We start from the raw sequence: 27102 nt of genomic DNA, 5'->3' as shown, positions 1-27102 counted from the left end.
GATGTGGAGAGACGGCCTGGCAGCTGTCTTCACCAAAGACATGGACGACTCACTACATCTCTAAAGCTCTTGGTGCTGGAACCATCTGGTAAAACACACTATTACTTCTGTAGGCTGCATTGAACAACAACCGGGATGAACTTAACAACTTTCAACCTGGCATCCATAGTTTGGACATGTCATTATACTGTAGGTGACATTTTTCCAAAAATGGCAGATCTACAGGTTGATGTGATGTCTTAATTTTGAAGATCTTTGCTAATTGTCAGTGGGACAAAATTATGTAAGGACAAAGTATGCAAGCTCGTAGCGCGTTGACGAGCTTGTAGATCCAGGGATGCAAATAGCCTGCCCTGCATACTGCAGGGCATTTAGACTCGCTAAATTGCGACAGGACGCAATTGTGCACCCTCCGGGGGTCCTGGGATGCAGTACTGTACTCTAATATCATTGAAGTATTGGACTCATAAAATGTCCCTGGGACGCATCTAAAAGACCACCCCTGGGTCCCGGGACCCATTACATTGAAAACTTATTTACATCTGCTAATTGTTTTTTAATCGTGAAATGTGGCACAAATCTTTGAATAGATATTTCAGAGCCAAAATTCTTTACTCAAATCTTTGCTTCTGGGGGGTCCCTGGAACAACATATTTTCAGATGGGGGTGGGCAGCCAATTACATATATTTTTGGATGACCTTGACATAAAACATTTCTGAAAAGCCCATGTTTCTATGTCAGTCGTTTCTGTCAGGATTTAGAAGGTAGGCTTTTTTGTAGAATCGTCCTCGGGTCTAAATGGGTTAAAATGCAGTAATAAAAACTAAAGTAGACGGGATTATTTTACTGTAAATTGGTTTGCTTATCTTGTTGGAAAATGTAAATTGTACTTGACGCAAGGAGAACATTCAGATCTTATATTTTGCATAAGGTTATTTCACTGTCTCCTCTAGTGGTAACAGCCTGCAATCATGTAGTCTGCAACATTGTAAAGTGATGACTTCCTTATATTTATGTTTAAGGAGTACCGTACACAATAAGCTCATAGCAGTCAAAATGGCAGAATACTATTAATTACGGTCCTATCAATTGACAGTTCGGTGTCTGATTTTTATATATTCTTTTAGGCTTTATTAGAATGGCCCCTCATGTAAAAACAATAGTCCTGTATTTTTGCTATCATGGCTATTGAGAACCAGTTATTCAGCAACAGGTTTACAAAGGCTCTTGTCGTCTTGAATTCATGTACTTGATAGACACAACTACTATTGTAACAAAGTTTTGCTTGTATAGAATCTTAGGGTTACTAAAATGTATCATATCGTTTTGTTTAATCCAGGCCTTATTGCTGACCTTTCCATATCCTGTTTTGTCTGTCAGGTGACCGTCAAGGTATCTCAGAAGAACGTCTGGTCTGAACAACATCCTTGAACTGTCCTCAACCCAGGAAGCCACTGAGATCAGAAACGGACTGCTGATACAGTTTGTGTGTTTAGTGTTTCTTTCTGGATGTCCCTGTATGAATGCATTATTCACAAGGAGGCAAATCATCGGACTCACGTTTGTGTCCTAAACCGGCTGTATCTCTCAAACGGAACCCTGTAACCAGGTTATTGTCATAACCTACAGTACTTGTTAGTTATGCAGTTTCACTTGACTGGACATTGTACTGCCTTTGAAATGTCCGTCTTCAGTTGAAAGTCAGATATTCTGATCGTTTAAATCAACAGTAGCCGTTTCTGTTTTTTGGTCGAATTTATAGCATTGGGAGATTGTGGAATAGTTGTCTGGCTACGTGAGTCTACTGTATCCCCAACAGCACTTACCAGAGTTATGCTATTTTTGTACATTGGCCTGTGAACTTTGAGATTATTCTTTCAGACATACTGAGTATTTTACTTCTACTACACAGCCACTACATCTCAGAGGCAAATTGTAACTGCTGTAATTTGTTTTGTATTTAATTTCAGTTATTACTCTTATGCTTATTCAATGCATGTCAAAGTTGGGACGGCAGTGCCGTTGTTTTGGCTAATGCGGAACCCTTTTTATGGCCGTCTGGTGTCGGGTAGATGGGTAGACATAGGTGCACACCTGTCACTTGACAAATGTTTATGTATTTTCTTTAATTTATAATTAGCTGTATTTTATTTATGTGTTTGTTACGACTTCAACGTTGGTTTCAATAAATCCAGCAGTATGCAGAACAACTGATTCATTTTTGGACAAGAGCTGAGGGAGTTTGAAAACTTTAGTTATAGCTACTTTGTATATTTTGATTATTAGCTCTGATCAGATCTTCAATCTCACTTCGGCTATTTTCAAATTGCCAAGTGAGCTTGTAGCTCTGACATTTGAAAACCTGTGAAACGGGACCTTCTGCATAATGAGTACTTTTTACTTTTGGTACTTGACGTATATTTTGATGACTCTTACTTTAACTATTTCTACAATCTGGTTTGTACTTTTACTTGGTAAAACATGCGAGTACATTTTCCACCACTGTATAGGAGCATGAGGCATCTTTCATGATACAGAATGTGGAGGAGCAGTAATTGCTCACAGACACTTGGGGCCCATAGACCAGATCCAGGGGGTGCACTGGAGACCTTCGGTTTCCTAGACGGCCTCTTTACCCATTCACCATTTTGATCATTCCACATGCGGCACATTGGTCAGTGTCAATTCTATTCAACCCTATACTGTAGTTAACTTGTTTCTCAAACCTATTAATGTTAAGTCCATAGACTTGGCCTCCACATGATGTAATAACGAAAGCCAGATGTCGGAGGGAATAGCACCCCTCAAACTAGGGTGCCAAAATAATTCTAATCATGTGGATCAACATGGGAACAGTGTGGCTCCAGCGTGCATCTGAGACTTCATGTCGCCAGCCACTGATGGTGTCATCTATATGGACTATATCTCTGCTGTCAGGAGGAAACTCCAAAATGTTCATTTTTCAGGAAATGTTAATTATACATTTTTCAGGAAATTAAGAACCTTCATTTTGAAAACAAAGCAATACTGCTTCATCAAAGTTGGTGTGACTTTATATACAGTATTGTCAATGTAAGCCCAAAGCACTTTTTACTACTTTCCATTGGTTCAATATTGGTCCCCCATATTTTCAACATGTTTATTGGTGGAAGAATGCAGAGAACGCAGAGACACGTTAAGAATGTAGTTCATCAGTTTGGAGTCACCCTGAAAGAGATGTACAATAGAACCAAATCCAGATCGGATCCAGAAAAATGTCAAGTGTGAAGGTTATGGTGGTTAAAAAAAGGTTCACTGGAGAATTGCTGAAGTTGTAAAGGAGAAGGTTTCCAGATCCAAGAACAACAGATCATACCAGGCATGATTCAGACCCTACATAGTGTTTGAAGTTCACATTGACAAAGGAATGAGTATTCTCCAGCTCTTTAGTAGGCCTAAACTAAAACAAATTATGTCCAACTCTGCTTGGAAGTGTTACATGTATAGGCTAAGATTACAACAGAACATCGGTGAGTTACTTTCACCTACAGAAGATGGAGTCAAGTTTCAACTCCAAAAACCCAGAAGTATGAACTGAAGACTGGTTTCATGCTGCAGTAACTGCACATGTCCAATAGGTGGCAACAATGTTCTATTTAAAGAGAAGGTATGGGGAATTGGGATTGTGTTTTTAGTTGATGTATAGGCTACATTGTAGCCTATACATGTTTCATGTCCACATCAGCTGCAAACATATTGTTCTCACTAGAGCAGTGGTTTTCAACCAGTGGTCCAGAGACCACTTGAGGAGATAAAGAAGTGTTTTCTCTTCATAGCCAAAATATTGCAATAGAATAATTAACTTTCACTGTTGAAGTAATAATATAGGAATATATATCAAACTGCATTGTTTCTATAAAATATGAATATATATACAGTACATAGGTACATTTTAGATTAATTGTAAGCAGTGTACACTATACACAGTATCAACTGCTGTTCTCATTCAGCCCAGTTATTTCAAGTTCATGTCACTTCAGTGGATCGCTGTATGGCGCGCCATCCTGAGGATAAAGCATGTGAGTAGTATATAGCCTACCATTAACTTTTATGTCAGACTAATAAATAACAGAGGTTGAATGATGGGGGAAGAGGTCATATGTCATATTCTTGGCATCTGATTCTGATGGCATCCGATATGCAAGCTTGTGCATCAGATGTACATTCATATTGTTATATGGTTTAAAGGGGGTGTGTGTGTGTGAGAGAGAGAGAGAGAGAGAGACGTGTATATGTATATCAGGGGTAAGCCTACTAGAGTTGCCAGTTGGGAACCGGAACGTTCCCAGTTCGATCCCGGGCTCCCCCTGAGTACGTGTCGAAGTGTCCTTGAGCAAGACTCTGAACCCCTAATTGCTCCCAATGAGCAGGTTGGTGCCTTGCATGGTTTTCTCCGCCATCGGTGTATGAATGAATGTGTGTGTGTGTACAATGTGAATGGGTTCAAGACAGAAGGACTTGAACTTCACACAAAAGTCGAAAGGTTAACTACTCTTCAATACACAACAACAGGCGGTGTTGCTGTGTATTGAACAGATGAGTTTACTATCATTTACATAATGAATGGGGTATTTTGTTCATTATGTAAATCAGTAACTGTGGCCGACATGACAGGCTCTGATACAACAGCTAATCTCCGGCACCGTTTGCCCGGTCAAAACTGTGCACATACTCACTGGATGCCAATGACGAGCCTCCAAAACGGTGTCTTTTGTTTTTAAACGCAGCTTGAAAGCAAACTGTTAATGTTTTGTTCCGTTTAAGAGGCCAAAATGCAAAACTCTCCATCACTTAGCTGGGTACCACCTCATTCACTCACTCACTGGATCCCATGTTACACTGCCTCACTGACATTAAATCCTGGATGTCAGATAATTTCCTTGTGCTAAACGACAATAGAAATCATACTCTTTGGCTTCCCACACACAACACATAATCACCACCTCCCTCGCCCCGCTGACAAATGAACCTCAAGTAAAAAACGTAGGCGTAATCCTGGACTCTGCCCTCAAATGTGACAAACAAATAAATGCTGTTGTCAAAGGAGCCTTCTTCCAATTACGGCAAGTCAGTAAAATAAAATGCTTCCTCTCCACCCACAACCTGGAGAAAGTAATTCATGCCCTCATTTTCCTCCAGTTTAGACTGCAATTCATTATACACCGGAATCTAAAGTGCCTCCCTCTCTAGACTGCAGCTTGTCCAGAACGCTGCAGCTAGACTCCTGACTGGAACCCGAAGGTGGGAGCACATCACTCCCGTCCTGGCCTCCTCCACTGGCTCCCAGTTAACTTTAGAATTAACTTTAAAATCCTACTATTTGTTTATAAAGCCCACCATGGGCTGGCACCACCCTACATTAAGGTTCCACAGACTAAGCTCAAATCAAAAGGTGACCGAGCCTTTTCGGTCGCCGCTCCAAATCTGTGGAACAACCTACCGCTAATTATCAGATCTGCACCCTCCCTAGACACCTTTAAAAGCAGACTAAAAACTCACCTGTTCTCCCAGGACTTTTAATCCTTCTTTGGAAATTTGCTGGACCCTTTTTTACTGCCTTATACCTGATGCACTCACTTTTATCATATTTGATGCACTTACTTAATTGTATTTTCTGCCATTACTCTTTGGGTTTTCTGATGTTTTTATAACCATGATGTGTTGAGCAATATGTGATATTTTTGTGAACTGAGATTTTATATTGTGCAATGTGTATAATTACCGGTACTTGTTTTTCTCTTGGTGTACAGCAGTTTGGTCAGCCTTGGCTGTTTTTAAATGTGCTCTATAAATAAAATTGACTTGACTTGAGTTGACCTGGCACCCCCTCAAGGACCACTGATGGACCACTGGTTGAAAACCACTATAATAAAGCCACTGTAATAATAATTGCCTTATAGGCAATCTGAGAATCCATCATCCATCACCAGCTCCCTCTTTTGCTTTAGTTGATGCAAGTCAACAGAGTCTGTCTCGAGTCGAGAGACTATTAAATGATGCCCTGCAGTGCAAGCCAAGGGTAGGAAAATGTGCCAAGTGCCCAATTTAATGGGAATCAATAGCCATTTTAAATCGGTAACAACCTTTTAGGGCACATATAAGTACTCCAGTATAAGCCATTTAAAAATACATATATCATAAATGCATTTTTGAAATAAATGTATGTGTTTTAAAAAACATTATTACCTTATTCTGAAGGCAACCAGATTTGCCAGCTCCTAATGCGGAAGTAGGCTACATCGGAAGTTCTAAATTTGGCAAAAAATAACAGAGCTAATACTATGCCAGGAGGGCGTTTTCCCAGTGTATTGTATTGTAGTGTATTGTAGTGAGACAATAATTCTTATTTCTTACTAGCCTAAATTCATAAGGCACCAACCATTTTTCCCTATTCTGCTTCTTAAAAAGTAAAAGTAGTCAGATCACAACAATTCAGCTCACTGGAACAAGCATTTTTATTATAAAAATAAACAAAATAATTACTATGTACAGTAGGCTACATAAAAAACATGGGCTCAGACACAAATCCTTATTTCTTTTTTCAGTCCAGCTATATACAGGATATACAGGATAATTACACATTATCATAAGATTCCTTGTACAGCACTCAAAAGACAAATAAAAACAAACACATTACAATTAAATCAATGCTGTCAGCAATCAAAAATGGGTCCTGACATAATGCCTTATTTGTGCTGCGTCGTACAACAGTTCTGCAAGGCTCACAACAGGTCATGAATCAAACATGAGGAAAGGAAAGCATCCTTAGTCTCATTCCCTTCAGTTTCACAGCAGTGTCATTAAATGTTGCATGTGTAGGGACTAGGGAGTAGTGGTTATGCCTAAATGCCTACATTGTAAATTGTAGTGGGAGTAGTGGGATTCAGGAGCTTCCCAATATATCCTCTGCAGCGGTTCCACATTAACATGCCAACGAGGCATAGAACCAGCAAAGACAGCAAAACCACGGCAACTATAAGACCCACTGCAGCACGACCATCAGTGTGGGGCTGTAGTCGATACACTGCCATGGTCCTCTTGTAGACTCTCTCGTTGACCTGCTCTATGGAGTCACAGGTGTACAAGCCAGCATCTGATTCTGAGGCGTGTAGAATGACGAGGTGTCCATTGTAGATGTCGTATTTGCTGTCGGAGTGCAGTGGTTGGTCCGACAAATGCCAGTGGACCTGCGCCAAGTTGGAGTCTGGCTGGCAAGGCAGAAGAATATTGCTCCCTGTAACCAGGGCGATGTCTTCAGCTGCCACGACTGGCTCTTCTGTGCGAGGACATTGTGAAATGTCCCCCTTCTTTAGACTCTGAATGGCAATGTCAGACGAAGATAAGCTGGAGACGTGGCGGCACTGGTCGGAGGAGGTGTCCCAAGCACAGTAAGGGTCTCTGGCCAGGACACAGTCCACACAGGACTCATAGCGACTGCAGTCACTGAGTGGCATCTGGACAGCACCAAACTCTGACCCTGCGTACAGCTGGCCCCTGCTGGAAGAGAGGCGTAGAGCCCGGACAGGATTAGGATCCTCATACAGCTGAATCTCTTCAATAATGAACATCTCCCCAGCGTAGTTCACAGCCTTCTGAATGTAGCCGTTTTCAGTGCCGATGAACATAACTGGGTATCTCTCTCCGTCTAGTGCCAACACAGTATCCACTACAATCCGTGTCATCAAGGGCCCCTCTTTCACCACCAGCGGGCCCCCTGTGAGTGGCCGAACAGTTTCATCCATGATGGGCCTTTCCCTGATGAACATCTGGGATTGGTCTCCCTGGTCCAATGATTGTTTGGTGCAAGATCCTGGTCTGTGTTTGGGCACCTCACCCTCCGGCACCGTCACCCACCTTTCCCACGATGTTTCCACAGTGACGGGCTTCTTAAAACGTCCTTCGTTGAACACCTTTTCGACATCAGACGCGCTGAATGCACACACCGCAGACGTGTGCGACGATCTCGCCTGAGGTGTGAAGATGGCATAGAAGACGCTCTCCTTCCAGTCGTGGTGTCGAAGCAGGAACACATCCTGGACGAGGGAGGGCAGGCTGCCAGCCTCTACGGAGCAGTCCAGAGGAGCCTTCAGGAACGTAGTCCATTTCTTCTGCAGTATCCTGTCTCCTCCCATGTCCCCCTTGCAGACTCGAGCCACTCTTGATATCACAGGTTTGCTGTCATATTCCACGGCCTCCTCTGTGAAGAACAAGTAGACCTTATCATCGTCACCTTCACCGTCACTTTGGTCCATGTAGATGAATTTGGGATCCTTGAGCCAAGAGTACTTGTCCTCAGTCTTCAACGCAGGCCCGCTGAACCTGCTGAACCTTTGGTTAGTGCCCAAGAAGTTGGTTGATGTAGCAGAATACAGGACGTCTCCATCCATGAGGGAGGATGATGTATGGAAAGGATTGTAGGGACACTTCTCTTTACCGTCCTCCAGCTCTTTCTCCAGACTCAACGTTCCATCAGAATATGTCATGGTATCGCATTTGGGATTGAAAGCATTTGTCCCGCACACATACATTCTGTTGTCATCCCGTGTGTGCAGGGTCCGAATGTAGTTACGGCATTCCACCTCAAGATCTCGTCCCTTCGACTCACAGACTTTCCGTTCATCTTCGGTAACTGGCCAATATTCTGCAGCCTTCTTGTCAGTGATGTCGTCGATATCCAGGGCGTAGATGGCATCTCTGGCCCCAAGAAGCAGCAGACCCAAATCCTCTCTCATGAGCATAGTGGTGTAGTTCCAAACGCCATCCTCTCTGAACGTCTTCAGCCCGTGGTGGTAGGCCAGAGTCTTTCGTGGAATGCTGTCAGGACTGGTGAATGCGCTACAGGACGGGAGAAGAAATCCACAAAGAACGCACAAGGCATAGAGAATGCTCAAGGCATACCGGGGAGACATAGTGTAAAATGATGTCTCTCGCGTTGTATGTATAAGTATCTCACTTGCTGTATATCTCAGAGTGATTCATAATAAAAATGTATTCCCCTTTTTTACAGGCAGGTTTGTCTGACATCACGCTGACTCAGCACACCTGGTCTGGCATCAACAGTACACAAACCGTTGCCTAGCAATGTCATCATAGATCTCCATATATGGGCATTAAAGGGACACAGACAGTGGAGATGTCACCTGGCAACCCGTTTGTTGATTCGGCTGACGTCAGAGCTTTCGCGCAAACCGTTGCTAGGCAGCACTGTTGCTCAATGTCTGGAAAGGGGCGGAGGCGAGCATTCCTCTTCACATATGCGGTCACTTCCCCTTTACTTCCGCGTCTATTATGTAAACAGATGGCGCAATGCTGCGGTCGTAACAAACCCACGCTTTATTCCGATACTTAAAACTACTTGAAATTGTTCGTTTTTGTTGTACTCTTTTTTTTGTCCAAGTCTGTGTTTATATTCTTAATTTACTTGCCGTTCGTTTTTATCGTTCGTTTTCACGTTTTGTCGTTGTGTTGATCAGACCTAGCCCTACAAGCGTCATGATCCCATGGCTAGATCAGACCGTGTCTTTGAAGTGTAGTGACTTAATTTGCCATGAAGAAAAGCACGGTGAAATTGATGCAGAGGGCGGTGGGCTCTACCGAGCATTGTTCAGTGCCTCTTTGCACTTCTTCAGCAAAGTTTACAACTTTGAGTTTTCACCGTTTCCCAGAAGATGCTGAACTGAGGCCCAAATGGCTGGTTAATATAAGAAGGGACAACTTCACTGTCTAAAACTATGAAACATTTCAAAGATTCCTTTTCAGGCAAACATGTCCACCGTAAGATGAACCTAAGTAGGCTAGAATGGGGTTGCTATAGGTGTAGATAAATATAGAGGGTTTAAGTCGTTCTAAATGTGTGTGTTTCTTTTTCTGTCTTTCTTTCTTAGGACGGAGATCAAGGTAGACAGCTAGCCTGCCTGCAACTTGAATGAGGTGTGTAAACATTTATTTCACGGGTGTGGGTGTTGACCTTGGCTTTTGTGTTCTCCAGATGTTTTTTAAAGGAGAGTGTCCTGTCCAGTGTAACTCCAAGTTACATGGGGTGGGTATGGTTGGAGAGTTTGTGACCATCCCAAGTGACGCTCAGTTCTTTTTCCCCGTCTCGGTTCCTCAGGTGGAAGCTGCATAGTTGGGTTTTTGATGGGTTGGGTTTCACGTGGTTGTATTGTAGTAGCTTGACATTTCTTGGAGGGCACTTTCAAGGACAGACTCAATCTTCTGGAAGTCTGCTTGTGGGGTCGTAATGCAGAGGTCGTCGCTGTAGATGAAACGCTGGCATTAGGCATTGGGTAGTGGCTGGTCGTTTGTGTATATATTGAAAAGGAGGGGGGCGAGCACGCTACCTTGTGGGAGGCTGTTCTTTTGGGCTTTCCATTTACTCCTCTGGTCATTTAACTGGACATAGAAGCTCCTGTTGTTGAGGAGGCTTTTCCTGACCATTGTGCAGTGTTGGACAGTGTCGTAGGCAGCAGAGAGATCTCTGAATGCTGCTCCAGTTATTTGTTTTCCCTCAAACCCATCCTCAATGTGTTGGTTGAGGTTGAGCTCTGACCAGCACAGGAGCGGCTGGTACGGAAACCAGCTTGGTCTTTAGTCAGCTTGGTGTCTATGAGTGGCATGAAGCGTTGGAGTAGCAGCCTCTCTTGTAGGTGATGCAGAGGAGGGAAATGGGTCGGTAGCTCTTTGGGGATGATGGGTCTTTGCCAGGTTTGGGGATTGCAACCACTTTGGCCTTTCTCCAGACAGAAGGGATGGTTTTCTGTGCCATGCATGTATTCAGCATCCCCACGAGCCAGGTCTTTGCGTTAGGTTCCAGGTGCTGTATAATTTCTGCCAGCATGTCATCAATCCCTGCTGCTTTTCCGGGTTTCAACTTTCCCATTGCAGTTTCGAGTTCTTCTAGGTCGAAGGGTTTGGTTTGAGGGCTGACTGATTGTGGTTGGTCTGGTATTCTCCTGTGGGTCGGCGGCGGTGTTGGTTACGACTGTTGGCCACCAGTTGCAACAGAGTTCACTCATTCACTGTGACCGTTGTGAATTATGGGTGGCTCCCTGAGGTCCTTGATCCCCATGAGGTCCAACAGTGGTCATTGAAGTGTGCACACACACATGCACACACCTACACACGCACAGGCGCACATGCGTATGCACACCTGGACCTGTAAATGAACAACAACACAAAAACTAAGGCACTGGTGTCGGACTTCTGGTTTACCGGAACGGGGTTCAACTCCCTGCAGTGCCCTGCTCAATGTGTTGTATTTGAGCGGCGCGCTATAGTGCGCGATTCTTTATCATTGTGAAAAAGGTGAAAATCAAGGAGAAGCAAAAGGCCATCGTCACGGACCGCATACTGGTCAAGGTCATTTATACTGGTGAAGATCATCAAAAATTATGAAAAACTAGGTAAAAAAAATTTAAATTAAAAAAACGATGGGCTATAACCCATGTTTTTTGATTTTTTGATTTTTTTTTAAATCTTCAAAAATGATGAAAAACGGCATGCTATAGTATGCCGTACGGTAGGGGCTATAGCCCATGTTCAAAAATGATGAAAAACGAGGATAACATTTTTTTCAAAAATTCAAAAAACGATGGGCTGTAACCCATGTTTTTTTATTTTTTATATTTTTTTCAAATCCTCAAAAATGATGAAAAATGGCGTTGCTATAGTATGCCGTACGGTATAGGGCTAAAGCCCATGTTCAAAAATGATGAAAAACGAGGATAACATTTTTTTCAAAAATTCAAAAAACGATGGGCTATAACCCATGTTCTTTTATTTTTTTTATTTTTTTTAAATCCTCAAAAATGATGAAAAACGGCGTGCTATAGTATGCCGTACGGTAGGGGCTATAGCCCATGTTAAAAAATTATGAAAAACGAGGATTATTTTTCTTCTTCAAAAACTCAAAAAACGATGGGCTATAACCCATGTTTTTTGAATATATATATTTTTTTCAAATCCTCAAAAATGATGAAAAACGGCGTGCTATAGTATGCCGTACGGTAGGGGCTATAGCCCATGTTCAAAAATGATGAAAAACGAGGATAACATTTTTTTCAAAAATTCAAAAAACGATGGGCTATAACCCATGTTTTTTGAATTTTTGATTTTTTTTCAAATCCTCAAAAATGATGAAAAACGGCGTGCTATAGTATGCCGTACGGTAGGGGCTATAGCCCATGTTCAAAGATGATGAAAAACGAGGATAACATTTTTTTCAAAAATTCAAAAAACGATGGGCTATAACCCATGTTCTTTTATTTTTTTTATTTTTTTTAAATCCTCAAAAATGATGAAAAACGGCGTGCTATAGTATGCCGTACGGTAGGGGCTATAGCCCATGTTAAAAAATTATGAAAAACGAGGATTATTTTTCTTCTTCAAAAACTCAAAAAACGATGGGCTATAACCCATGTTTTTTGAATATATATATTTTTTTCAAATCCTCAAAAATGATGAAAAACGGCGTGCTATAGTATGCCGTACGGTAGGGGCTATAGCCCATGTTCAAAAATGATGAAAAACGAGGATAACATTTTTTCAAAAATTCAAAAAACGATGGGCTATAACCCATGTTTTTTGAATTTTTGATTTTTTTTCAAATCCTCAAAAATGATGAAAAACGGCGTGCTATAGTATGCCGTACGGTAGGGGCTATAGCCCATGTTCAAAGATGATGAAAAACGAGGATAACATTTTTTTCAAAATTTCAAAAAACGATGGGCTATAACCCATGTTTTTGAATTTTTGATTTTTTTTTCAAATCCTCAAAAATGATGAAAAACTGCGTGCTATAGTATGCCGTACGGTAGGGGCTATAGCCCATGTTCAAAAATGATGACAAACGAGGATAACATTTTTTTCAAAAATTCAAAAAACGATGGGCTATATAACCCATGTTTTTTGAATTTTAGATTTTTTTTTCAAATCCTCAAAAATGATGAAAAACGGCGTGCTATAGTATGCCGTACGGTAGGGGCTATAGCCCATGTTCAAAAATGATGAAAAACGAGGATAACACTTTTTTTCAAAAATTCAAAAAACGATGGGCTATAACCCATGTTTTTTGAATTTTAGATTTTTTTTCAAATCCTCAAAAATGATGAAAAACGGCGTGCTATAGTATGCCGTACGGTAGGGGCTATAGCCCATGTTCAAAAATGATGAAAAACGAGGATATCATTTTTTTCAAAAATTCAAAAAACGATGGGCTATAACCCATGTTTTTTTAATTTTTGATTTTTTTTCAAATCCTCAAAAATGATGAAAAACGGCGTGCTATAGTATGCCGTACGGTAGGGGCTATAGCCCATGTTCAAAGATGATGAAAAACGAGGATAACATTTTTTTCAAAATTTCAAAAAACGATGGGCTATAACCCATGTTTTTGAATTTTGGATTTTTTTTCAAATCCTCAAAAATGATGAAAAACGGCGTGCTATAGTATGCCGTACGGTAGGGGCTATAACCCATGTTTTTTGAATTTTTGAATTTTTTTAAAATCCTCAAAAATGATGAAAAACGGCATGCTATAGTATGCCGTACGGTAGGGGCTATAGCCCATGTTCAAAAATGATGAAAAACGAGGATAACATTTTTTTCAAAAATTCAAAAAACGATGGGCTATAACCCATGTTTTTTAATTTTTGTTTTTTTTTCAAATCCTCAAAAATGATGAAAAACGGCGTGCTATAGTATGCCGTACGGTAGGGGCTATAGCCCATGTTAAAAAATTATGAAAAACGAGGATAACATTTTTTTCAAAAATTAAAAAAACGATGGGCTATAACCCATGTTTTTTGAATTTTTGAAAAATTTTCAAATCCTCAAAAATGATGAAAAACGGCGTGCTATAGTATGCCGTACGGTAGGGGCTATAGCCCATGTTCAAAGATGATGAAAAACGAGGATAACATTTTTTTCAAAATTTCAAAAAACGATGGGCTATAACCCATGTTCTTTTATTTTTTTTATTTTTTTAAAATCCTCAAAAATGATGAAAAACGGCGTGCTATAGTATGCCGTACGGTAGGGGCTATAGCCCATGTTAAAAAATTATGAAAAACAAGGATTATTTTTCTTCTTCAAAAACTCAAAAAACGATGGGCTATAACCCATGTTTTTTGAATATATATATTTTTTTCAAATCCTCAAAAATGATGAAAAACGGCGTGCTATAGTATGCCGTACGGTAGGGGCTATAGCCCATGTTCAAAGATGATGAAAAACGAGGATAACATTTTTTTCAAAATTTCAAAAAACGATGGGCTATAACCCATGTTTTTTGAATTTTTGATTTTTTTTCAAATCCTCAAAAATGATGAAAAACGGCGTGCTATAGTATGCCGTACGGTAGGGGCTATAGCCCATGTTCAAAGATGATGAAAAACGAGGATAACATTTTTTTCAAAATTTCAAAAAACGATGGGCTATAACCCATGTTTTTGAATTTTTGATTTTTTTTCAAATCCTCAAAAATGATTAAAAACTGCGTGCTATAGTATGCCGTACGGTAGGGGCTATAGCCCATGTTCAAAAATGATGAAAAACGAGGATAACATTTTTTTCAAAAATTCAAAAAACGATGGGCTATATAACCCATGTTTTTTAATTTTTGATTTTTTTTTCAAATCCTCAAAAATGATGAAAAACGGCGTGCTATAGTATGCCGTACGGTAGGGGCTATAGCCCATGTTCAAAAATGATGAAAAACGAGGATAACACTTTTTTTCAAAAATTCAAAAAACGATGGGCTATAACCCATGTTTTTTTAATTTTAGATTTTTTTTCAAATCCTCAAAAATGATGAAAAACGGCGTGCTATAGTATGCCGTACGGTAGGGGCTATAGCCCATGTTCAAAAATGATGAAAAACGAGGATAACATTTTTTTCAAAAATTCAAAAAACGATGGGCTATAACCCATGTTTTTTGAATTTTTGATTTTTTTTCAAATCCTCAAAAATGATGAAAAACGGCGTGCTATAGTATGCCGTACGGTAGGGGCTATAGCCCATGTTCAAAGATGATGAAAAACGAGGATAACATTTTTTTCAAAATTTCAAAAAACGATGGGCTATAACCCATGTTTTTGAATTTTTGATTTTTTTTCAAATCCTCAAAAATGATGAAAAACGGCGTGCTATAGTATGCCGTACGGTAGGGGCTATAGCCCATGTTCAAAGATGATGAAAAACGAGGATAACATTTTTTCAAAATTTCAAAAAAACGATGGGCTATAACCCATGTTTTTTGAATTTTTGAATTTTTTTAAAATCCTCAAAAATGATGAAAAACGGCATGCTATAGTATGCCGTACGGTAGGGGCTATAGCCCATGTTCAAAAATGATGAAAAACGAGGATAACATTTTTTTCAAAAATTCAAAAAACGATGGGCTATAACCCATGTTTTTTAATTTTAGTTTTTTTTTCAAATCCTCAAAAATGATGAAAAACGGCGTGCTATAGTATGCCGTACGGTAGGGGCTATAGCCCATGTTAAAAAATGATGAAAAACGAGGATAACATTATTTTCAAAAATTAAAAAAACGATGGGCTATAACCCATGTTTTTTGAATTTTTGAAAATTTTTCAAATCTTCAAAAATGATGAAAAACGGCGTGCTATAGTATGCCGTACGGTAGGGGCTATAGCCCATGTTCAAAGATGATGAAAAACGAGGATAACATTTTTTTCAAAATTAAAAAAAAACGATGGGCTATAACCCATGTTTTTTGAATTTTTGATTTTTTTTCAAATCCTCAAAAATGATGAAAAACGGCGTGCTATAGTATGCCGTACGGTAGGGGCTATAGCCCATGTTCAAAAATGATGAAAAACGAGGATAACATTTTTTTCAAAATTTCAAAAAACGATGGGCTATAACCCATGTTTTTGAATTTTTGATTTTTTTTCAAATCCTCAAAAATGATGAAAAACTGCGTGCTATAGTATGCCGTACGGTAGGGGCTATAGCCCATGTTAAAAAATGATGAAAAACGAGGATAACATTTTTTTCAAAAATTCAAAAAACGATGGGCTATAACCCATGTTTTTTGAATTTTTGATTTTTTTTCAAATCCTCAAAAATGATGAAAAACGGCGTGCTATAGTATGCCGTACGGTAGGGGCTATAGCCCATGTTCAAAGATGATGAAAAAGGAGGATAACATTTTTTTCAAAATTTCAAAAAAACGATGGGCTATAACCCATGTTTTTTGAATTTTTGAATTTTTTTAAAATCCTCAAAAATGATGAAAAACGGCATGCTATAGTATGCCGTACGGTAGGGGCTATAGCCCATGTTCAAAAATGATGAAAAACGAGGATAACATTTTTTTCAAAAATTCAAAAAACGATGGGCTATAACCCATGTTTTTTAATTTTTGATTTTTTTTCAAATCCTCAAAAATGATGAAAAACGGCGTGCTATAGTATGCCGTACGGTAGGGGCTATAGCCCATGTTCAAAGATGATGAAAAACGAGGATAACATTTTTTTCAAAATTTCAAAAAACGATGGGCTATAACCCATGTTTTTTGAATTTTTGATTTTTTTTCAAATCCTCAAAAATGATGAAAAACGGCGTGCTATAGTATGCCGTACGGTAGGGGCTATAGCCCATGTTCAAAGATGATGAAAAACGAGGATAACATTTTTTTCAAAATTTCAAAAAACGATGGGCTATAACCCATGTTTTTGAATTTTTGATTTTTTTTCAAATCCTCAAAAATGATTAAAAACTGCGTGCTATAGTATGCCGTACGGTAGGGGCTATAGCCCATGTTCAAAAATGATGAAAAACGAGGATAACATTTTTTTCAAAAATTCAAAAAACGATGGGCTATATAACCCATGTTTTTTAATTTTTGATTTTTTTTTCAAATCCTCAAAAATGATGAAAAACGGCGTGCTATAGTATGCCGTACGGTAGGGGCTATAGCCCATGTTCAAAAATGATGAAAAACGAGGATAACACTTTTTTTCAAAAATTCAAAAAACGATGGGCTATAACCCATGTTTTTTGAATTTTAGATTTTTTTTCAAATCCTCAAAAATGATGAAAAACGGCGTGCTATAGTATGCCGTACGGTAGGGGCTATAGCCCATGTTCAAAAATGATGAAAAACGAGGATAACATTTTTTTCAAAAATTCAAAAAACGATGGGCTATAACCCATGTTTTTTGAATTTTTGATTTTTTTTCAAATCCTCAAAAATGATGAAAAACGGCGTGCTATAGTATGCCGTACGGTAGGGGCTATAGCCCATGTTCAAAGATGATGAAAAACGAGGATAACATTTTTTTCAAAATTTCAAAAAACGATGGGCTATAACCCATGTTTTTGAATTTTTGATTTTTTTTCAAATCCTCAAAAATGATGAAAAACGGCGTGCTATAGTATGCCGTACGGTAGGGGCTATAGCCCATGTTCAAAGATGATGAAAAACGAGGATAACATTTTTTTCAAAATTTCAAAAAAACGATGGGCTATAACCCATGTTTTTTGAATTTTTGAATTTTTTTAAAATCCTCAAAAATGATGAAAAACGGCATGCTATAGTATGCCGTACGGTAGGGGCTATAGCCCATGTTCAAAAATGATGAAAAACGAGGATAACATTTTTTTCAAAAATTCAAAAAACGATGGGCTATAACCCATGTTTTTTAATTTTAGTTTTTTTTTCAAATCCTCAAAAATGATGAAAAACGGCGTGCTATAGTATGCCGTACGGTAGGGGCTATAGCCCATGTTAAAAAATGATGAAAAACGAGGATAACATTATTTTCAAAAATTAAAAAAACTATGGGCTATAACCCATGTTTTTTGAATTTTTGAAAATTTTTCAAATCTTCAAAAATGATGAAAAACGGCGTGCTATAGTATGCCGTACGGTAGGGGCTATAGCCCATGTTCAAAGATGATGAAAAACGAGGATAACATTTTTTTCAAAATTAAAAAAAAACGATGGGCTATAACCCATGTTTTTTGAAATTTTGATTTTTTTTCAAATCCTCAAAAATGATGAAAAACGGCGTGCTATAGTATGCCGTACGGTAGGGGCTATAGCCCATGTTCAAAAATGATGAAAAACGAGGATAACATTTTTTTCAAAATTTCAAAAAACGATGGGCTATAACCCATGTTTTTGAATTTTTGATTTTTTTTCAAATCCTCAAAAATGATGAAAAACTGCGTGCTATAGTATGCCGTACGGTAGGGGCTATAGCCCATGTTAAAAAATGATGAAAAACGAGGATAACATTTTTTTCAAAAATTCAAAAAACGATGGGCTATAACCCATGTTTTTTGAATTTTTGATTTTTTTTCAAATCCTCAAAAATGATGAAAAACGGCGTGCTATAGTATGCCGTACGGTAGGGGCTATAGCCCATGTTCAAAGATGATGAAAAAGGAGGATAACATTTTTTTCAAAATTTCAAAAAAACGATGGGCTATAACCCATGTTTTTTGAATTTTTGAATTTTTTTAAAATCCTCAAAAATGATGAAAAACGGCATGCTATAGTATGCCGTACGGTAGGGGCTATAGCCCATGTTCAAAAATGATGAAAAACGAGGATAACATTTTTTTCAAAAATTCAAAAAACGATGGGCTATAACCCATGTTTTTTAATTTTTGATTTTTTTTCAAATCCTCAAAAATGATGAAAAACGGCGTGCTATAGTATGCCGTACGGTAGGGGCTATAGCCCATGTTAAAAAATGATGAAAAACGAGGATAACATTTTTTTCAAAATTTCAAAAAACGATGGGCTATAACCCATGTTTTTGAATTTTTGATTTTTTTTCAAATCCTCAAAAATGATTAAAAACTGCGTGCTATAGTATGCCGTACGGTAGGGGCTATAGCCCATGTTCAAAAATGATGAAAAACGAGGATAACATTTTTTTCAAAAATTCAAAAAACGATGGGCTATATAACCCATGTTTTTTGAATTTTTGATTTTTTTTTCAAATCCTCAAAAATGATGAAAAACGGCGTGCTATAGTATGCCGTACGGTAGGGGCTATAGCCCATGTTCAAAAATGATGAAAAACGAGGATAACACTTTTTTTCAAAAATTCAAAAAACGATGGGCTATAACCCATGTTTTTTGAATTTTAGATTTTTTTTCAAATCCTCAAAAATGATGAAAAACGGCGTGCTATAGTATGCCGTACGGTAGGGGCTATAGCCCATGTTCAAAAATGATGAAAAACGAGGATAACATTTTTTTCAAAAATTCAAAAAACGATGGGCTATAACCCATGTTTTTTGAATTTTTGATTTTTTTTCAAATCCTCAAAAATGATGAAAAACGGCGTGCTATAGTATGCCGTACGGTAGGGGCTATAGCCCATGTTCAAAGATGATGAAAAACGAGGATAACATTTTTTTCAAAATTTCAAAAAACGATGGGCTATAACCCATGTTTTTGAATTTTTGATTTTTTTTCAAATCCTCAAAAATGATGAAAAACTGCGTGCTATAGTATGCCGTACGGTAGGGGCTATAGCCCATGTTCAAAAATGATGAAAAACGAGGATAACATTTTTTTCAAAAATTCAAAAAACGATGGGCTATAACCCATGTTTTTTGAATTTTTGAAAATTTTTCAAATCTTCAAAAATGATGAAAAACGGCGTGCTATAGTATGCCGTACGGTAGGGGCTATAGCCCATGTTCAAAGATGATGAAAAACGAGGATAACATTTTTTTCAAAATTAAAAAAAAACGATGGGCTATAACCCATGTTTTTTGAATTTTTGATTTTTTTTCAAATCCTCAAAAATGATGAAAAACGGCGTGCTATAGTATGCCGTACGGTAGGGGCTATAGCCCATGTTCAAAAATGATGAAAAACGAGGATAACATTTTTTTCAAAATTTCAAAAAACGATGGGCTATAACCCATGTTTTTGAATTTTAGATTTTTTTTCAAATCCTCAAAAATGATGAAAAACTGCGTGCTATAGTATGCCGTACGGTAGGGGCTATAGCCCATGTTAAAAAATGATGAAAAACGAGGATAACATTTTTTTCAAAAATTCAAAAAACGATGGGCTATAACCCATGTTTTTTGAATTTTAGATTTTTTTTTCAAATCCTCAAAAATGATGAAAAACGGCGTGCTATAGTATGCCGTACGGTAGGGGCTATAGCCCATGTTCAAAGATGATGAAAAAGGAGGATAACATTTTTTTCAAAATTTCAAAAAAACGATGGGCTATAACCCATGTTTTTTGAATTTTTGAATTTTTTTAAAATCCTCAAAAATGATGAAAAACGGCATGCTATAGTATGCCGTACGGTAGGGGCTATAGCCCATGTTCAAAAATGATGAAAAACGAGGATAACATTTTTTTCAAAAATTCAAAAAACGATGGGCTATAACCCATGTTTTTTAATTTTTGATTTTTTTTCAAATCCTCAAAAATGATGAAAAACGGCGTGCTATAGTATGCCGTACGGTAGGGGCTATAGCCCATGTTAAAAAATGATGAAAAACGAGGATAACATTTTTTTCAAAAATTAAAAAAACGATGGGCTATAACCCATGTTTTTTGAATTTTTGAAAAATTTTCAAATCTTCAAAAATGATGAAAAACGGCGTGCTATAGTATGCCGTACGGTAGGGGCTATAGCCCATGTTCAAAGATGATGAAAAACGAGGATAACATTTTTTTCAAAAATTCAAAAAACGATGGGCTATAACACATGTTTTTTGAATTTTTGATTTTTTTTCAAATCCTCAAAAATGATGAAAAACGGCGTGCTATAGTATGCCGTACGGTAGGGGCTATAGCCCATGTTCAAAAATGATGAAAAACGAGGATAATTTTTTTTTTCAAAAATTTAAAAACGATGGGCTATAGAGCACCGAAGTCTGACGTCACTTTCAGTAGAGGGCGTCAGTCCCCAGGTTCATGTATTTGTTTAGTTGCATTGAAATCACCATAGGAGGAGTTTTAGATTGATTCATATAAGAACTGTGTTTGAAAAATAAACATGTCATCCCGGCCGCTTCACTCACATGGATATGAAGAATCAACTGACTGAGAGAAAACGCTAATGTTACTGCTGCTGAATTAGTTAGATTTTCGCTAGAAGCAGACTGTATCATATATGAGTGACTGACTGTTGCAAACGATACAGAGACACCTCCCTGACAATAACGCCGAGACAGCTTGTTTATTTTTGGACCACAACGCTTATAGTAGACGATATTAAGATCACCCCATGTTATTCTCCATAGAGAAACTACTTCCGTGAACCAGGGGAATCGTCGGGATGAGCGAGTTACGTCAGGACTTCGGTGCTCTATAACCCATGTTTTTTGAATTTTTGAATTTTTTTCAAATCCTCAAAAATGATGAAAAACTGCGTGCTATAGTATGCCGTACGGTAGGGGCTATAGCCCATGTTCAAAAATGATGAAAAATGAGGATAACATTTTTTTCAAAAATTAAAAAAACGATGGGCTATAACCCATGTTTTTTTAATTTTAATTTTTTTTTCAAATCCTCAAAAATTATGAAAAACGGCGTGCTATAGTATGCCGTACGGTAGGGGCTATAGCCCATGTTAAAAGATTATGAAAAACGAGGACAACATTTTTTTCAAAAATTCAAAAAACGATGGGCTATAACCCATGTTTTTGAATTTTTGATTTTTTTTTCAAATCCTCAAAAATGATGAAAAACGGCGTGCTATAGTATTCCGTACGGTAGGGGCTATAGCCCATGTTCAAAAATGATGAAAAACGAGGATAATTTTTTTTTCAAAATTTCAAAAAACGATGGGCTATAACCCATGTTTTTTGAATTTTAGAATTTTTTTCAAATCCCCAAAAATGATGAAAAACGGCGTGCTATAGTATGCCGTACGGTAGGGGCTATAGCCCATGTTCAAAAATGATGAAAAACGAGTATGACACTTTTTTTCAAAAATTTAAAAAACGATGGGCTATAACCCATGTTTTTTGAATTTTTGATTTTTTTTCAAATCCTCAAAAATGATGAAAAACGGCGTGCTATAGTATGCCGTACGGTAGGGGCTATAGCCCATGTTAAAAAATGATGAAAAACGAGGATAACATTTTTTTTCAAAAATTAAAAAAACGATGGGCTATAACCCATGTTTTTGAATTTTAGATTTTTTTTCAAATCCTCAAAAATGATGAAAAACGGCATGCTATAGTATGCCGTACGGTAGGGGCTATAGCCCATGTTAAAAAATGATGAAAAACGAGGATAACATTCTTTTCAAAAATTCAAAAAACGATGGGCTATAACCCATGTTTTTTTTATTTTTAATTTTTTTTCAAATCCTCAAAAATGATGAAAAATGGCGTGCTATAGTATGCCGTACGGTAGGGGCTATAGCCCATGTTAAAAAATGATGAAAAACGAGGATAACATTTTTTTCAAAAATTCAAAAAACGATGGGCTATAACCCATGTTTTTTAAATTTTTGAAAATTTTTCGAATCCCCAAAAATGATGAAAAACGGCGTGCTATAGTATGCCGTACGGTAGGGGCTATAGCCCATGTTCAAAAATGATGAAAAACGAGCATAACACTTTTTTTCAAAAATTAAAAAAACGATGGGCTATAACCCATGTTTTTTGAATTTTTGAAAAAAATTCAAATCTTCAAAAATGATGAAAAACGGCGTGCTATAGTATGCCGTACGGTAGGGGCTATAGCCCATGTTCAAAAATGATGAAAAACGAGGATAACATTTTTTTTCAAAAATTTAAAAAACGATGGGCTATAACCCATGTTTTTTGAATTTTTGATTCTTTTTTCAAATCCTCAAAAATGATGAAAAACGGCGTGCTATAGTATGCCGTACGGTAGGGGCTATAGCCCATGTTCAAAAATGATGAAAAACGAGGATAACATTTTTTTCAAAAATTCAAAAAACGATGGGCTATAACCCATGTTTTTTTAATTTTTAAATTTTTTTCAAACCCTCAAAAATTATGAAAAACGGCGTGCTATAGTATGCCGTACGGTAGGGGCTATAGCCCATGTTAAAAGATTATGAAAAACGAGGACAACATTTTTTTCAAAAATTCAAAAAACGATGGGCTATAACCCATGTTTTTGAATTTTTTATTTTTCTTTCAAATCCTCAAAAATGATGAAAAACGGCGTGCTATAGTATTCCGTACGGTAGGGGCTATAGCCCATGTTCAAAAATGATGAAAAACGAGGATAACATTTTTTTCAAAAATTCAAAAAACGATGGGCTATAACCCATGTTTTTTGAATTTTTGATTTATTTTCAAATCCTCAAAAATGATGAAAACCGGCGTGCTATAGTATGCCGTACGGTAGGGGCTATAGCCCATGTTCAAAGATGATGAAAAACGAGGATAACATTTTTTTCAAAATTTCAAAAAACGATGGGCTATAACCCATGTTTTTTGAATTTTTGAATTTTTTTCAAATCCTCAAAAATGATGAAAAACGGCGTGCTATAGTATGCCGTACGGTAGGGGCTATAGCCCATGTTCAAAAATGATGAAAAACGAGGATAACATTTTTTTCAAAATTTCAAAAAACGATGGGCTATAACCCATGTTTTTGAATTTTTGATTTTTTTTCAAATCCTCAAAAATGATTAAAAACTGCGTGCTATAGTATGCCGTACGGTAGGGGCTATAGCCCATGTTCAAAAATGATGAAAAACGAGGATAACATTTTTTTCAAAAATTCAAAAAACGATGGGCTATATAACCCATGTTTTTTGAATTTTTGATTTTTTTTTCAAATCCTCAAAAATGATGAAAAACGGCGTGCTATAGTATGCCGTACGGTAGGGGCTATAGCCCATGTTCAAAAATGATGAAAAACGAGGATAACACTTTTTTTCAAAAATTCAAAAAACGATGGGCTATAACCCATGTTTTTTGAATTTTAGATTTTTTTTCAAATCCTCAAAAATGATGAAAAACGGCGTGCTATAGTATGCCGTACGGTAGGGGCTATAGCCCATGTTCAAAAATGATGAAAAACGAGGATAACATTTTTTTCAAAAATTCAAAAAACGATGGGCTATAACCCATGTTTTTTGAATTTTTGATTTTTTTTCAAATCCTCAAAAATGATGAAAAACGGCGTGCTATAGTATGCCGTACGGTAGGGGCTATAGCCCATGTTCAAAGATGATGAAAAACGAGGATAACATTTTTTTCAAAATTTCAAAAAACGATGGGCTATAACCCATGTTTTTGAATTTTTGATTTTTTTTCAAATCCTCAAAAATGATGAAAAACTGCGTGCTATAGTATGCCGTACGGTAGGGGCTATAGCCCATGTTCAAAAATGATGAAAAACGAGGATAACATTTTTTTCAAAAATTCAAAAAACGATGGGCTATAACCCATGTTTTTTGAATTTTTGATTTTTTTTCAAATCCTCAAAAATGATGAAAAACGGCGTGCTATAGTATGCCGTACGGTAGGGGCTATAGCCCATGTTCAAAGATGATGAAAAACGAGGATAACATTTTTTTCAAAATTTCAAAAAAACGATGGGCTATAACCCATGTTTTTTGAATTTTTGAATTTTTTTAAAATCCTCAAAAATGATGAAAAACGGCATGCTATAGTATGCCGTACGGTAGGGGCTATAGCCCATGTTCAAAAATGATGAAAAACGAGGATAACATTTTTTTCAAAAATTCAAAAAACGATGGGCTATAACCCATGTTTTTTAATTTTAGTTTTTTTTTCAAATCCTCAAAAATGATGAAAAACGGCGTGCTATAGTATGCCGTACGGTAGGGGCTATAGCCCATGTTAAAAAATGATGAAAAACGAGGATAACATTTTTTTCAAAAATTAAAAAAACGATGGGCTATAACCCATGTTTTTTGAATTTTTGAAAATTTTTCAAATCTTCAAAAATGATGAAAAACGGCGTGCTATAGTATGCCGTACGGTAGGGGCTATAGCCCATGTTCAAAGATGATGAAAAACGAGGATAACATTTTTTTCAAAATTAAAAAAAAACGATGGGCTATAACCCATGTTTTTTGAATTTTTGATTTTTTTTCAAATCCTCAAAAATGATGAAAAACGGCGTGCTATAGTATGCCGTACGGTAGGGGCTATAGCCCATGTTCAAAAATGATGAAAAACGAGGATAACATTTTTTTCAAAATTTCAAAAAACGATGGGCTATAACCCATGTTTTTGAATTTTTGATTTTTTTTCAAATCCTCAAAAATGATGAAAAACTGCGTGCTATAGTATGCCGTACGGTAGGGGCTATAGCCCATGTTAAAAAATGATGAAAAACGAGGATAACATTTTTTTCAAAAATTCAAAAAACGATGGGCTATAACCCATGTTTTTTGAATTTTTTATTTTTTTTCAAATCCTCAAAAATGATGAAAAACGGCGTGCTATAGTATGCCGTACGGTAGGGGCTATAGCCCATGTTCAAAGATGATGAAAAAGGAGGATAACATTTTTTTCAAAATTTCAAAAAAACGATGGGCTATAACCCATGTTTTTTGAATTTTTGAATTTTTTTAAAATCCTCAAAAATGATGAAAAACGGCATGCTATAGTATGCCGTACGGTAGGGGCTATAGCCCATGTTCAAAAATGATGAAAAACGAGGATAACATTTTTTTCAAAAATTCAAAAAACGATGGGCTATAACCCATGTTTTTTAATTTTTGATTTTTTTTCAAATCCTCAAAAATGATGAAAAACGGCGTGCTATAGTATGCCGTACGGTAGGGGCTATAGCCCATGTTAAAAAATGATGAAAAACGAGGATAACATTTTTTTCAAAAATTAAAAAAACGATGGGCTATAACCCATGTTTTTTGAATTTTTGAAAATTTTTCAAATCTTCAAAAATGATGAAAAACGGCGTGCTATAGTATGCCGTACGGTAGGGGCTATAGCCCATGTTCAAAGATGATGAAAAACGAGGATAACATTTTTTTCAAAATTAAAAAAAAACGATGGGCTATAACCCATGTTTTTTGAATTTTTGATTTTTTTTCAAATCCTCAAAAATGATGAAAAACGGCGTGCTATAGTATGCCGTACGGTAGGGGCTATAGCCCATGTTCAAAAATGATGAAAAACGAGGATAATTTTTTTTTTCAAAAATTTAAAAACGATGGGCTATAACCCATGTTTTTTGAATTTTTGAATTTTTTTCAAATCCTCAAAAATGATGAAAAACTGCGTGCTATAGTATGCCGTACGGTAGGGGCTATAGCCCATGTTCAAAAATGATGAAAAATGAGGATAACATTTTTTTCAAAAATTAAAAAAACGATGGGCTATAACCCATGTTTTTTTAATTTTTTATTTTTTTTCAAATCCTCAAAAATTATGAAAAACGGCGTGCTATAGTATGCCGTACGGTAGGGGCTATAGCCCATGTTAAAAGATTATGAAAAACGAGGACAACATTTTTTTCAAAAATTCAAAAAACGATGGGCTATAACCCATGTTTTTGAATTTTTGATTTTTTTTTCAAATCCTCAAAAATGATGAAAAACGGCGTGCTATAGTATTCCGTACGGTAGGGGCTATAGCCCATGTTCAAAAATGATGAAAAACGAGGATAATTATTTTTTCAAAATTTCAAAAAACGATGGGCTATAACCCATGTTTTTTGAATTTTAGAATTTTTTTCAAATCCCCAAAAATGATGAAAAACGGCGTGCTATAGTATGCCGTACGGTAGGGGCTATAGCCCATGTTCAAAAATGATGAAAAACGAGTATGACACTTTTTTTCAAAAATTTAAAAAACGATGGGCTATAACCCATGTTTTTTGAATTTTTGATTTTTTTTCAAATCCTCAAAAATGATGAAAAACGGCGTGCTATAGTATGCCGTACGGTAGGGGCTATAGCCCATGTTAAAAAATGATGAAAAACGAGGATAACATTTTTTTTCAAAAATTAAAAAAACGATGGGCTATAACCCATGTTTTTGAATTTTAGATTTTTTTTCAAATCCTCAAAAATGATGAAAAACGGCATGCTATAGTATGCCGTACGGTAGGGGC

General features: G+C 37.1%; 1 protein-coding gene across 1 annotated transcript; it reads right to left on the bottom strand.

The window, feature by feature from the left end:
* Positions 1-6882: 6882 nt before the first annotated feature.
* On the bottom strand, positions 6883-9128 carry LOC310871243 (semaphorin-4E-like; the record flags this gene model as incomplete). Its single annotated transcript, XM_083782732.1, has 2 exons — positions 6883-8875; positions 9046-9128. 2 exons carry the CDS (start codon positions 9126-9128, stop codon positions 6883-6885), a joined length of 2076 nt encoding a protein of 691 aa, XP_083638858.1.
* Between the last annotated feature and the right edge of the window lie 17974 nt (positions 9129-27102).

Source organism: Protomyctophum parallelum (assembly GCF_964188405.1).
Source record: "Protomyctophum parallelum genome assembly, chromosome: 14".
Taxonomy (NCBI): Eukaryota; Metazoa; Chordata; class Actinopteri; order Myctophiformes; family Myctophidae; genus Protomyctophum; species Protomyctophum parallelum.
The sequence above is the reverse complement of the archived record's forward strand: the minus strand, read 5'-3'. Positions and strand labels throughout refer to the sequence as shown.